The sequence below is a fragment of the Parasteatoda tepidariorum genome, chromosome X2 (assembly GCF_043381705.1).
Source record: "Parasteatoda tepidariorum isolate YZ-2023 chromosome X2, CAS_Ptep_4.0, whole genome shotgun sequence".
NCBI classification, from domain to species: domain Eukaryota; kingdom Metazoa; phylum Arthropoda; class Arachnida; order Araneae; family Theridiidae; genus Parasteatoda; species Parasteatoda tepidariorum.
Genome location: NC_092215.1, coordinates 19,436,605 through 19,449,038, shown reverse-complemented (window position 1 = coordinate 19,449,038; position 12,434 = coordinate 19,436,605). Strand labels below are relative to the sequence as shown.

At 27.7% G+C, this 12,434-nt stretch overlaps 1 protein-coding gene across 6 annotated transcripts in view; it reads left to right on the top strand.

The window, feature by feature from the left end:
• Positions 1 to 12,434, top strand: part of CRM (Collapsin Response Mediator Protein) — an 87,625-nt gene that overhangs the window by 43,423 nt on the left and 31,768 nt on the right. Inside the window, exon 1 of one of the 6 annotated variants that reach the window (XM_016048420.4) lies at positions 1,139 to 1,752. The exons of the other annotated variants lie outside the window; for them this stretch is intronic. Within the exon in view, the coding sequence (XP_015903906.1) occupies positions 1,705 to 1,752 (48 nt within the window). The 5' untranslated portion in view covers positions 1,139 to 1,704. Of the gene's footprint in view, positions 1 to 1,138; positions 1,753 to 12,434 lie in introns of those variants that run through there. 6 annotated transcript variants of the gene reach the window in all.

The window sequence follows — 12,434 nt, the reverse complement described above, 5'->3', positions numbered from 1 at the left end:
TTATCATTATATATATGTATATAAAACAAATTATTATTATTGTCTGAGCGTCATGCATTAAAGGTTGAATTGTAAAAGTTAAAAAAGTTTTAAAAGCATTTAAATGGGTCGTAGATATTTAGAAAAACCATTTTAATTAATTAAAAAGAGTAATTGCCACAACTATGGCAAATCAATATGGCATATTTCATTTTGAAGAGCTTTACATTTTAAATACCTGCATTCTAAGTTTTTAATGAAAGGAATTTAATTGCTTCGCCTTTCAACTTTCAGCGCATCGTCAAGCCGTATGCTAAGAATAATTATTTTCTAAGAGTATTACATTTTAAATACCCCGGATTCTAAGTTTTAAATGAAAGGAATTTAATTATTTTACATTTCAACGTTCAGCGCACCGTAAAAATGTATGTGCTGAGAGTAATTATTTTCTAAGAGTATAACATTTTAAATATTCGCATTCTAAGTTTTTAATGAAAGAAATTTAATTATTTTAATTTTCAACTTTCAGCGAACCGAAAGCGAACCGTATGTTAAGAGTAATTATTTTCTAAGAGTAATACATTTTAAATACCCGCATTCTAAGTTTTTAATGAAAGGAATTTCATTATTTTACATTTCAACATTCAGCTCACCGTAAAGCTATATGCTAAGAGTAATTATTTTCTTAGAGTAATGCATTTTAAATACCCGCATTCTAAGTTTTTAATGAAAGGAATTTAATTATTTTAATTTTCAACTTTCAGCACACCATAAAGCCGTATTCTAAGAGTAGTTATTTTCTAAGAGTAATACATTTTAAGTACCCGCATTCTAAGTTTTAGTTTAAAGGAATTTAATTATTTTGCATCTTAACTTTCAGCGCACAGTAAAGCCGTATACTAAGAGCAATTACTTTGTTTTATCCGACAGGTTTCATACATAAAAAATATTAAAATGTTTGACTTTTCCGTGATGCTTCTTCTCTAATATTCTAAAATTGCATCGCGGCTCTGTTCCTTCAAGCAAACAAAAACTCATCTATTTTTTTAATGTTTTATATCAAAACTTAATTTAAGGGCATCTTCCCACCCTCTTCTGTCATAATTAACGCCCACGCCCGTTGAAGAAGATAGAATGAAGAGGAAACTACTCATTAAATAGAGAGGATAAAACATCTCATCTTTTAGCTTCTTGCTCGACCCAATTTTTTTTTTAATCCGAATCCCTAAACAAAATGCACTTCCGTTTGACTCGCACAACATGATTAAAGGAACGCGAAACGAGATTTATTTAGATGGAGCGTTGTTTTTTCCCATATTAAAACATTCAGAAAAATTTTCTAACGGTAATAGTCACGTGACAACGATGGTTTCCATGGAGTGAGGCAGCTCGCGGCCTCAGACGTGCTGACTGATACTGCGCGTCTACTATCGATCCGCTCTCATCTAGACGGTATACCGCTCTACGAGAGCCACTGTTTGAATTTATTCTCATCTCTCCACACATCCTGCTTCACTTTCTTCTCTCCGGAACTAGAAAAGCAGGCAAAAAACATTTTTTATTTACTTTTTCACGGACTGCACAACCAGGAAGAATAATCATTTGATAGATATGGTCCAGTATACTTTCTGAAAAGCATCTGGAAACTCGTTAAATTGTGACAGCAAAATCCGGATATTTCTGTTTGACTGCAATTACAAAGCTGATTATATTTATTTAATCACCATGTCATCAAAAAACACACCTGTGAAAAAAGTACCCATTCACTTACAGGTAAGTTCTTTCTTTTTCTTCTATTGAGCATCAAGATGCTCATCCCTTTGAGGCCTGGATCCAACAGAACACCGGGAGGAAAAGGGAAAAATCCTTGAGGGTCACTGACCTAGAATGAATAAATTTCCCTAAATCTCTTAACTATATTAAATAGTTAAATTTCTCATCGGTGTTTATTAGAAAAATACAATGTTTGTGATTTTAAAAGTTTTGATAATTATTAAATTTGAAAATTTTATTTTTCTAGACGTATTTTATTATAATAATTAGTTAATAATATAAAATATTAACTCACGTTAAGTTTATGTGCAAATAATAGGAATAATGTTTAGGTTAATTTAATTTGTAAAATATTATCAATTTATGAAATGTCTTTATAATAATCTTGATCGTGCCCCGCCCACTGTAAAATTCTTTTGTAAAGTTTGCGATGGAAACTATTGGTTGAAGCATATGTTTCAATTTTTAAATTGTAATTTCTTCCTTTAAACCATATTTTAAATTAAAAAAAAGGAATTCTAAGTTTCTTTTCTAATTTGAAAATTAACTTATTATAAATAAAACTCCTTATAGCTTTTTATAAATGTTCGTATAAATGTATATTAATTTATGTATAAGTTCTTTTTATGAAACAAACGTATAGAGATTGGGGAAAAAAATCATGCAATGACATTTTGTATGCGTTTTTGAAATTAGGAATGACGAAATTAGGAATGAAATTAGGAATTTGTATGTGTTTTTGAAATTAGGTTTTAGTTTAAATTGGAATATTTGTACTTTTTAATTTAATGTAATAATTTCCGAAATTAAAAATTAATAACTGTATTTTTAAATATATTTTATTAGATAATAACGTTAATGACATCAAAATACGAACAAAAAATTCTCATTTTCATATAAATTCAAATTTTATTGATTCTTTTAAAACATTATTTTAAAAATTATCAAAACTGGCTTGTTAAAAGAAATTTCGTCTGTTTTGACTTTTAAATTCATATCAATAATAATAACCCTGTCAAGTAAAAAAAGAAATCTAAATAATAGTTTAAGGAGAATATTGCGCAGTTTTCTAAATTTACTTTATAATTTATATATATTTCTTCATAAAAATGTTTATTTTTTAGAACAATTGTGTTGTTTGTTTATCTATTTTTATAGATAATGAAAGAATGAAAATAAAATGTGAAATGATAAACTTTGGTTTTATAAGGTATTTCCGGTCGATAAGACAATATCGATAACCGATATTTAACATGTTGTTAAAGTACTAAGTAAATCATACAGAAATTTTAAAAAAATATTAAAACTATTGTTAAAATATGTCTAAAATAACGAGAGTGGTTTAACATTATTTCTTTTTCATTTATGTTACATTTCATTTAAAGCATGTAGATTAATATCAAAATAAATATGCATGTTTTTACATATTATGCATACAATAAATTATCAGGCCGCTGTTAACAAACATCTCCAGTAACAGTGTCTATGGTATCAGTGTCTCCTTTTAACAATGCTGTCTTATTAAAAAGTTAGTTTAGTTTCATATAATTTTTTATTAACTATTTTAAGTATAGATTAAAGCGTTTAGATTCATATAAAAATAAATATATATATTTTTACGTATCTTGCAGGTGATATGTTTACATAAAAGCATCACATAATTCTTGTTATTAAATGTTTTTAGTATATATTAAAATGTGTAGTTTCATATAAAACTAAATATATATGTTTCTACATATTATGCAAGTAATATGCTTACTTAAAAGTGTCCTATAATTTTTTTATTATTAAGTATTAAATTTTGATTAAAGTGTGTGGGTTCATATAAAAATAAATATATATGTTTTTACTTTTGCAAGTGATAAATTTACTTAATATTAATTTCTATAATTCTCTTTAAATAACTATTTTAAGTATAAACTAAAGTATATAGGTTGATATAAAAATAAATATATATGTTTTTACTCGTTATGCAAGTGATATTAATAACATATATTAACTTTTTTATGTAAAATTTAAAGTGTGTGGTTTCGTATAAATATATATATATATATATATATGTTTTTACTCGTTATGCAAATGATATTAATATCATATATTGACTTTTTTATGTAAAATTTAAAGTGTGTAGTTTCGTATAAAAATAAATATATATGTTTTTACACATTTTATGTTCGCTTACAAGAACCAAGGACAGGGATTTTTTCATGTGACCACAATGGTGGCTCCCGCTTAAACCTGTTGCATCGCTGATTGCGGATTCCGTTGGAATTGCCTTTGTTTCGGGAAATTTTCGAGTTAAATCTTATTTATATACAGCTGTGCTCACGAAACATATTGAGGTCACAGTTTTCACCTGTTAAACTCTAAATAAGAAAGATCACACTTAATGCTGTTACTTTTCGTTCAATTCATGCGTTTTGTTAAAATCGTGAGAATCTTAGAAACAACAGTAATTATGTTCTATGTAAAAAGAACTTGTAAAATGATATGCTTATAATTAAGTGTTTATTCGATTTAGGAAAAAAATAATTGCATGAAATAGTAGTTTATTGCATTGAACAATCCTATTGAATACTTGGTTCTTAGTTTTTTTTTAAATATTTTTTATTTAGTTTATTTTTATCATTTTTACTTATTTATTTTCTTTTTGCTGACTCTTTAAACAAATTGAGAGATTCTAATTAAAAACAATTATGCTATTTTTTTCTTCACTTTTTGTCAAAACGTTTTGCATTTTTTCGAATTAATTTTATTTTGAAAGCGCACAAGCAAATGTAAATACTGAATTATAATACTTGTTTAAAGAAGGAAATTTTTTAATCATCAATTAATTTATTTATTTGAATAGGTTCTGCTTCTAAAATTAACGAAAACCTAATGATTCAGATCAATACGAGATCAAATACAAAAGATTTTTTTTTTTAAAAAAAAGTTCTTTTTAAATTTATTTTTTAAAGAAAAATTTTGGCCTCATTTTCAACTATTATTAATCCATTGTTGGAAAAACTTGTCCAAAAATAAATAAATAAAATAAAATAAAAATTTGATTTGCTATTTCATCCTTCCATTTTAACTCCACTGCTTTTCTAATTGCATTAGACCACTTTGTTTGTGATCACTTCCTCAGTCGTTTGGTATCACAAGGATACAGGATACCAAACCAATATATTACCAGTTCTTCGAGCTATATGGTTAACCCATTGCTATTTTTTACCATCTGATTTTCTCGGTGGCATCGGAAATTTCTCGGAAAAAATTGTTAAATAACAATTTATGTAATTGTTATTTCACCATATTCAACCAAAACAGTCAAATAACAGTAAAAAATTATACTCAAAGTGTTAACTGTGAAAAAATGGTTAATTTACTGTTTTGATCTAATTCGTTTAAACAACCGGAATTTTATTCTCGCCAACTAGGCCTACGCCCAATCAGAATCAAGCGTACGTTCTTTAAAAGCTGAAAGTTACGCCGTATGATAAGGGTTACGAATTCATATTTTTATTTTCCGTCATCAGATACCTTATAATCTTATAATAATAAGTATGTGGAGCAAACATCATATGAAACCACCTAGTTATTTGCAGCTGGGTACATACTTTAATCGAGAGGGCTGATATGTCAATCTCGTAACCGACTGAACGAGGTTTCGAATCCTAGCGTTGATTCCACAATATTTCCTCCATTCTTTCAAAACATAAGGAGTCCAGTGTATTTCACTCCTCAATTGGTGACCCTGGACTATTTGTCTCTCATTCATGCATGGATGGCTGCATCATGAGCTGCTTAATACATATTCTAGTATTTTCTGTCTGTCGCGATAGATGACACCACTAGATGAACTATTTAAGTCCCAATCTACGGTTCAATTGAAAAAAAAAAACACTACTCAACCACAAGCTTAATAAAATAACGAGTTTAATGCATTTTTTGTGGTTTTGAAACCACCCTAATCGTTAAATGATTACAAAACCATATAGTTTTGTATTCACGTTTTTTCTTTTAACCATACCAGCTTTAAACAGTTTCAATCCCAGGAAGGTAACGAAATATTCTCAACAGTAAATTTTACGGTGAATAAAGTGTACAAACGGTTGCCGGTTATTTTAATTGCTGGTTAAATCTAACAGTGTGTGCTTATTGGGTTACTTGTGTTTCCCGCTTTCTTTCTTTTCTTGTTATGATGAATAAACAGCTTTCCATATTTCTTTCAGTTGTTTTAAGTCTTAGCTTAGATATTCTGGTGCAAGTTCAAATTTCTGCGCCTTAAGTTAATGCGGGTAGCACACATCATTGAAAACTTTCCTCTTCAGACAGATTGGTATAATACTCTTCGGTAGGGTGCTATTTTTGCCAAAAGAACTTTAACCTATTTTGATTCTCCAGTTAATTTCATGCATGATTTTGTTATCCATTCTTAATTCTTGTCCTAAATAAACATAATTCTTCTATCTATACTCCATTAATTTTGAATAAGCATTAAACATGACTTATTTCTGAAACAATTCTTAATTAAATACTATCTTCTGATAAATCTAACTGGTTGTTTTTCCTCGTTCCATATGGTTGCCTGGGATAATTTAAAAAAATGCGTCTGCAAGAAAAGGCTAGTGATGGTGATAATAATAAAATTCGTCAAAAATTTACGCAGAAATAAAAATATTTTGATCTATGAAATTTGTCATATAGAAAATTGTCATGAATATTGTCATATTTTCAAAAACATTTGACCAAATTTAATTGAGGGTGAGGGATGTTTATTGTATCTTCTGTAATCCTGTATCTCCTGTAAATATCTAAGAATTTACAGACTTCATTTTAATTGGTCTGACGGTACGTGCTCTAACATTTGTGATTGTTCCGAATAATTTTTTCTTGTGTTAGTTAAGTGTATCAAAAATGTTTGAAATTAATTGAATTTTTATAAAACTTTAATCGAATATTAAGAATAAAACCATTGATATTTTGACTGTTTAATATATGTTTTTTAATATTATTTTTCTTGGAAGGTCTACAAAAAAATTTTTAATTTTAATTTATTCAAATATTGGAATTAAAGATCACTATCATCATGTATTTTTATGTATACATTACCTTTTGTACCACTAGCAATGTTATTTTTTTAAAACTACGGAAATTCCGTAGTAGTTGGAGGGTATAACCTAAGTTGGCCCCAACCAGTTTACCCCTATCCCTTTTTTTGTCAACATTTCTAATCAAAGCAATTGACCAGTTAAGGGATTAAACGCGACGAAGCAAACTCTATTTTTCCTTTAAATATTCTACAAGCTCAAGTATCTTGTAATTTAATTTTTAAGTTCCTTAACAGTTATTCAAATTTAAAAATAAATAAATAAAAAGAATAGTATAGGTCTGTAAAAAGCCCAATAGATCTTATCTTTCAAGATGACGTGCATTTTAAAGCCTTTAACTTTTTTTAATATATTTAAGTATTTATTTGTTCTCTTTTAACTACGTGATTAAATGAAAGAAATCAGTCCTATAATTAATCTTGGATTAAATTTTGAAGTATTTCATGATTATCTCTCAATTATTCATGATGATCATATAAACAAAAAGTAATTTGTTTTCCTTATAGATGCAATTTGTTTTATTAGCGTAATGACTTATTTATTATGAGTTATTCAAAATCTCCTACTCAGTGAAGCATATCATTTTATTTTTAATTTTCTTTGTTTTTTATTTCTCAATAGATATTTAAAATTTTCCCCATCGATGATTCTTTATAGATGTTATGATTGATAAAATTAACAACACTTAATTAAATTATCACGAATAATTAACATTCGAACAATTAATACAGTTAGCAAACAGAGTAATGAGATCATTATTTTGAACTGTTTAAATATTTATAACATTTACGACTCCCTGGAATTTTTATATTGTAAAGTAAAAGGAAAATAGCCTAGTTTAATCTTAATTTTTACCATATCTGTAATTTTTACCATACAGACATCTCAACTTGCTCCGGACAGCAAATAAATATTTTCGAGTGGTAGTTTATTAATGTGTAATTCTTTGTTTAATAAATTCTATTTATTTGATTTTTATCCACCACTATTTCTAAATAATTCGAAGGCTTATATAATTCGCCACTTTGTAAAGTCACGCTGCACCGTTTAAAAAGTAAGTAAAATTAGTCAAACATTTGCACATTTTAGCTTGTTCACCGTTTTATAACTTATTATGGCGCGCGTCCGGAGCAGTTGGCATCTCTGTGTAAATCCTTATTTGTACAGTATGTATCATTTTTTCACCACATCTGTCATTACAGCCATAACTTAAAAATACATTGTTGTTGAAATGTTAAAACCAGGTTTTAACATTTCCACATAATAATTCTAATAGTAGTGAAACATTTTAGTTAAGAAATAAAGATTTAAAAACGTTAATACGAAAACACTTCTCTGTATTTACACTTATTTCACTTTATTTTCACTTCATTATGACTCATAAAGTTAAAAAGAAACCACAAGTTTATCCTTTTTTTACTATGTTGTGATAACATCTTAGAGCAACTAATAAGATCACATTTTTTTCACCACATCTGTCATTACGGACATAACTTAAAAATATATTGTTGCGGAAATGCTAAAACAACGTTTTAACAACTCCACATAATAATTCCGATAGAAATAAAGCATTTTAGTTAAAAAATAAAGATTTAAAAACGTTAATACGAGAACACTTCACTTTATTTGCACTTATTTCACTTTATTTTCACTTCATTATGACCCAAAAAGTTTAAAAATAAAAAAATTTAAAAAAAAAAACACAAGTTTATCCTTTTCTACCATGTTGTGATAAAATCTTAGAGCAACTGATAAGATAATATGCATGTACATCAGTTGAAAATAATATTTTTCTTTAAGAAATTTTGAGCATGTTATTTATAAAAGTATAAAACTCATCCTCTAATTTATTAAACAAGTTTCAGAAATTAATTTAGTAGCATTTCCTAATAATAATTCTAATAATAATAAAATATTTTAGTTAAAAAATAAAGATTTAAAAACTTATTTCACTTTATTTTCACTTCATTATGACATAGAAAGCTTTAAAAAAAAACAGAAATTTATCCTTTTTTTACTATGCTGTGATAAAATCTTAGAGCAAATGATAAGATAATATGCATGTACTTCAGTTGAAAATAATATTTTTCTTTAAGAAATTCTGAGTATTTTATTTATAAATGTATAAAACTCATCCTCTGATTTATTAAACAAGTTAATTCTTTTAGAGCTCTGACGATATCTAATGTTATTATCCTTTTTAGTTGAAGTTGTAAACATTCTGATTAGAAACGCTGATTGGAAAGTTATAAATACCCTATAGTTCTAAAGTTTTTTTGGTCACTATAGCAACCCTCAGTCAAATGAAATGACAGTCTATCGATCACACTAACTTTTTCCATCACGTGAAGCTTTAAAATTTATTCTAAAAACATCTTGTTTTCATTTTGTAGTATAATCTCAAATTGTTGCCCCACGGGTGGTCAACTTACACGAGTTTCACTGTGCCCATTTGGAATATCTTGCTTCGTGAACCACATTTGTCATTTATGTATATAGTGTGTTCCGTAATTTCCTCCCTTAATATATAATATTAGATTCTTATTCTGTAAGCAAAGAAAACTGTAATTACAAAGTTATCAAAATTTGACGGATTGTTAATGAAGAATATGAAATTAAATGTATCGCAACCTGTTTGATTATTCGAGGAAACTGAGATGTTAAAGGAGATTATTAGCTCCACCTTTAAATTGAACAATCAAGCGGGTTTTAATGTCCTTAAAACCACCTCCCTGACTAGTGATTCGTCAGATTTTGATAATGTTTCTCTTTTTCCTTCACTTGAACATTAATTTGCGATCTACAATTTTAACGAAATATTTCGAATGGCTTCTAAGTTATGAAATTTTAAATATATGACTTTTTGAAATTTGATCACTCAGAAACTATTCGACAGATTTCTTACAATTGTTTTTATTTCGTAATTTAAAATTATCTACTTTGAGTAAACGAATTTTATAATTGTCTGCAAATACTTTTCGATCAACTTAACAGATGCTCGAAATATTGTGAATCATACAAAATGTGAACATAATATTAAAGGGTCCAAAATTTTTAATCGCTCTCCTGCTTTAAGTATCGGGACTCATTTTTCCGATTGAGGTTGCACCCCACATTTTTGGAGTCAGAAATCCAACTCAGTCGAAGAAAATTCAGCCCTAGATTGTGAAAATCAGATCAATAGACCGAAAGTTATTAAGGTGTACGCTTTTTTGCTTTGCGCACTATACATAAAGCCCCTTTTGCTTCTTCTAAAGATGAACTGATAAATAATATAGACTTAAAATTTAAATTTTTTACTAAATCAACTGATTTGATAAAATAAAATAAATAAATAAACTTTCATTTAAAGCCTAAAATTTGGATTTTAAAGTCTAAGAAAACTTTTATCCGAAAGACCACCCTTTAAGGCATTGAAGCTACTACTTTCCTAGCAGAGTTTATTTTCGTTGCATATTCAAAATCTACTATTTTTTGTAAGTAAGCAAAAAAAGTGAGCTTAGCTTTTTCCCTCTTCAATTAGTGTCAAAAGGAAGCACATTTAAAGCATAGAAAACTTAAAATGAAATAAATACTTTGCTTTCCCAATTAAGAACAGCCTCTTTTTTTAATAAGTGTGACATTATCTGTTAAAGATTTCTTTCTAAAACTTTTTTATCTTCTACAGAGTTTCCGAACAATCTATTGAAGATCATGGACATACTTATCTCTAAAAATACTAAAGAGAACTTTATATCAGTCAACCTTTTCAATATCCTTTTCAAACAAACATTTACTCAGCGGCAGTAAACCAACTACTGATAATATAAAATTAGCGATGCCGATCTTCGTTGAAGTTTTTATAAACATTGTTTAATCGAACACTAAAAAGAAATATACGGATAAAAAAAAATTGCATTATTTTCTTTATTTTCACTTGCTGATTCTTTTAAAATAGTTTACTTGTAGTAGTTTTATTACTGATTCCTTTAGAGCAGTTTCCTTGCTGATTATTTTAAAATAGTTTTTTAATGATTCTTTTAAAGTAGTTTCCTTGGCTGATTATTTTAAAATTATTTTTTGATGAGTCTTTTAAAGTAGTTTCCTTAACTGATTATTTTGAAATAGTTTCCTTGTTGATTATTTTAAAATAGTTTCGTTGCTGATTCTTGTAAAGTAGTTCCCTTCGCTGATTCTTTTGAAGTAGTTTCCTTAGTTGATTATTATAAAATATTTTTTGATGATTCTTTTAAAGCAGTTTTCTTATTAATTCCTTTTAAATAGTTTTCTTAGCTGATTTTTTAAAGTAGTTTCTGTTGATTCTTTTAGAGTAGCTTTCTTATTGATTCTTGTAAAGTAGTTTCCTTAGCTGATTCTTTTGAAGCAGTTTCCATAGTTGATTATTATAAAATATATTTTGTTGATTCTTTTAGAGTAGCTTTCTTATTGATTCTGGTGAAGTAGTTTCCTTATTTGAGTTTTTTAAAGTAGTTTTTTGCTGATTCCTTTAAAGTGGTTTACTGACTAATTCTTGCTGAAGTCTGAGAGGAGGCGTCGCAAAGTAGTTTTCTTATTTTTAGTAGCGTTCACATATTCTACATAATTACTTTGTAGGCTAAAAATGCAAAACAATTGCTTTATTAAGTCAGTTCGCGTTGAATTGAAGGGTACAATGCTAAAAGTTGTAAAATTATTTTAATGGATTGTATAGTTAGGGTGCAGTAATCCATTCAACCATTGAATACTTTTTTACTTTCATTTTACATATGAATTCTAAAAATAAAGTTTGAGGCTGGTCTTTCGGGAATACCTTGCATCTGAAATTTTCGAAAGATTTTATTATATTTAAAGTTATAACAAAATTATGCTTTTCTTTTTCGTTCATATCGGATTTATAAAATTATATTAACCACCATTACTTATGAATGCAGATATTTTGGTTTAAATTACCTATCTAGAGTAGAGGGCTTTTGTCAACAGATTATAAACTGAATTGCGTTGTTCTGTACTTAATGAAGGGTAGACATTTCTACAACAGGAATGCTTAACTACAAGTTTCCAAATCGTAATAAGAAAATTAAATGAAGTGCAACGCCTTTTGACGCTATTGATAACAGGGAATGTTGATATTAGTAAGTTATCATGGATAAAGAGCATGATTGATATGTGCTTAATAAAAGACGCATTCTTTTGGATTTCTAAACGAAGCGGGAAAATGGTTCTTTTGCTGGGAAGAAGATAAATTAGCCCGCGGTCGCACACACATTGCTTTATTAAAATAAGAATTTAAAATTGTACGGAGTAAATTATGTTCATTTTTCTCTTTCCTGTATTGATACCACAAATAAATTTTGAAAAAAAGTCGTCAATTTAAACCTTTTTCCAATAATATTGCTCACTTAAAGATCAGAAAAATGCACTTCCTCAAAAATCATTGTTGTCGTAATAGAGGCAGTCTAGTATTTTTGACTCATTATAAACATAACATTTTTCGTATTTTTAATATTAGGTCGATATAATTTGCCGTAATAGCGAACTTCTCGTATTATGCCTTATACGTTATATCGAGCTTATACTGTATATATAAACACAATATATATATATATA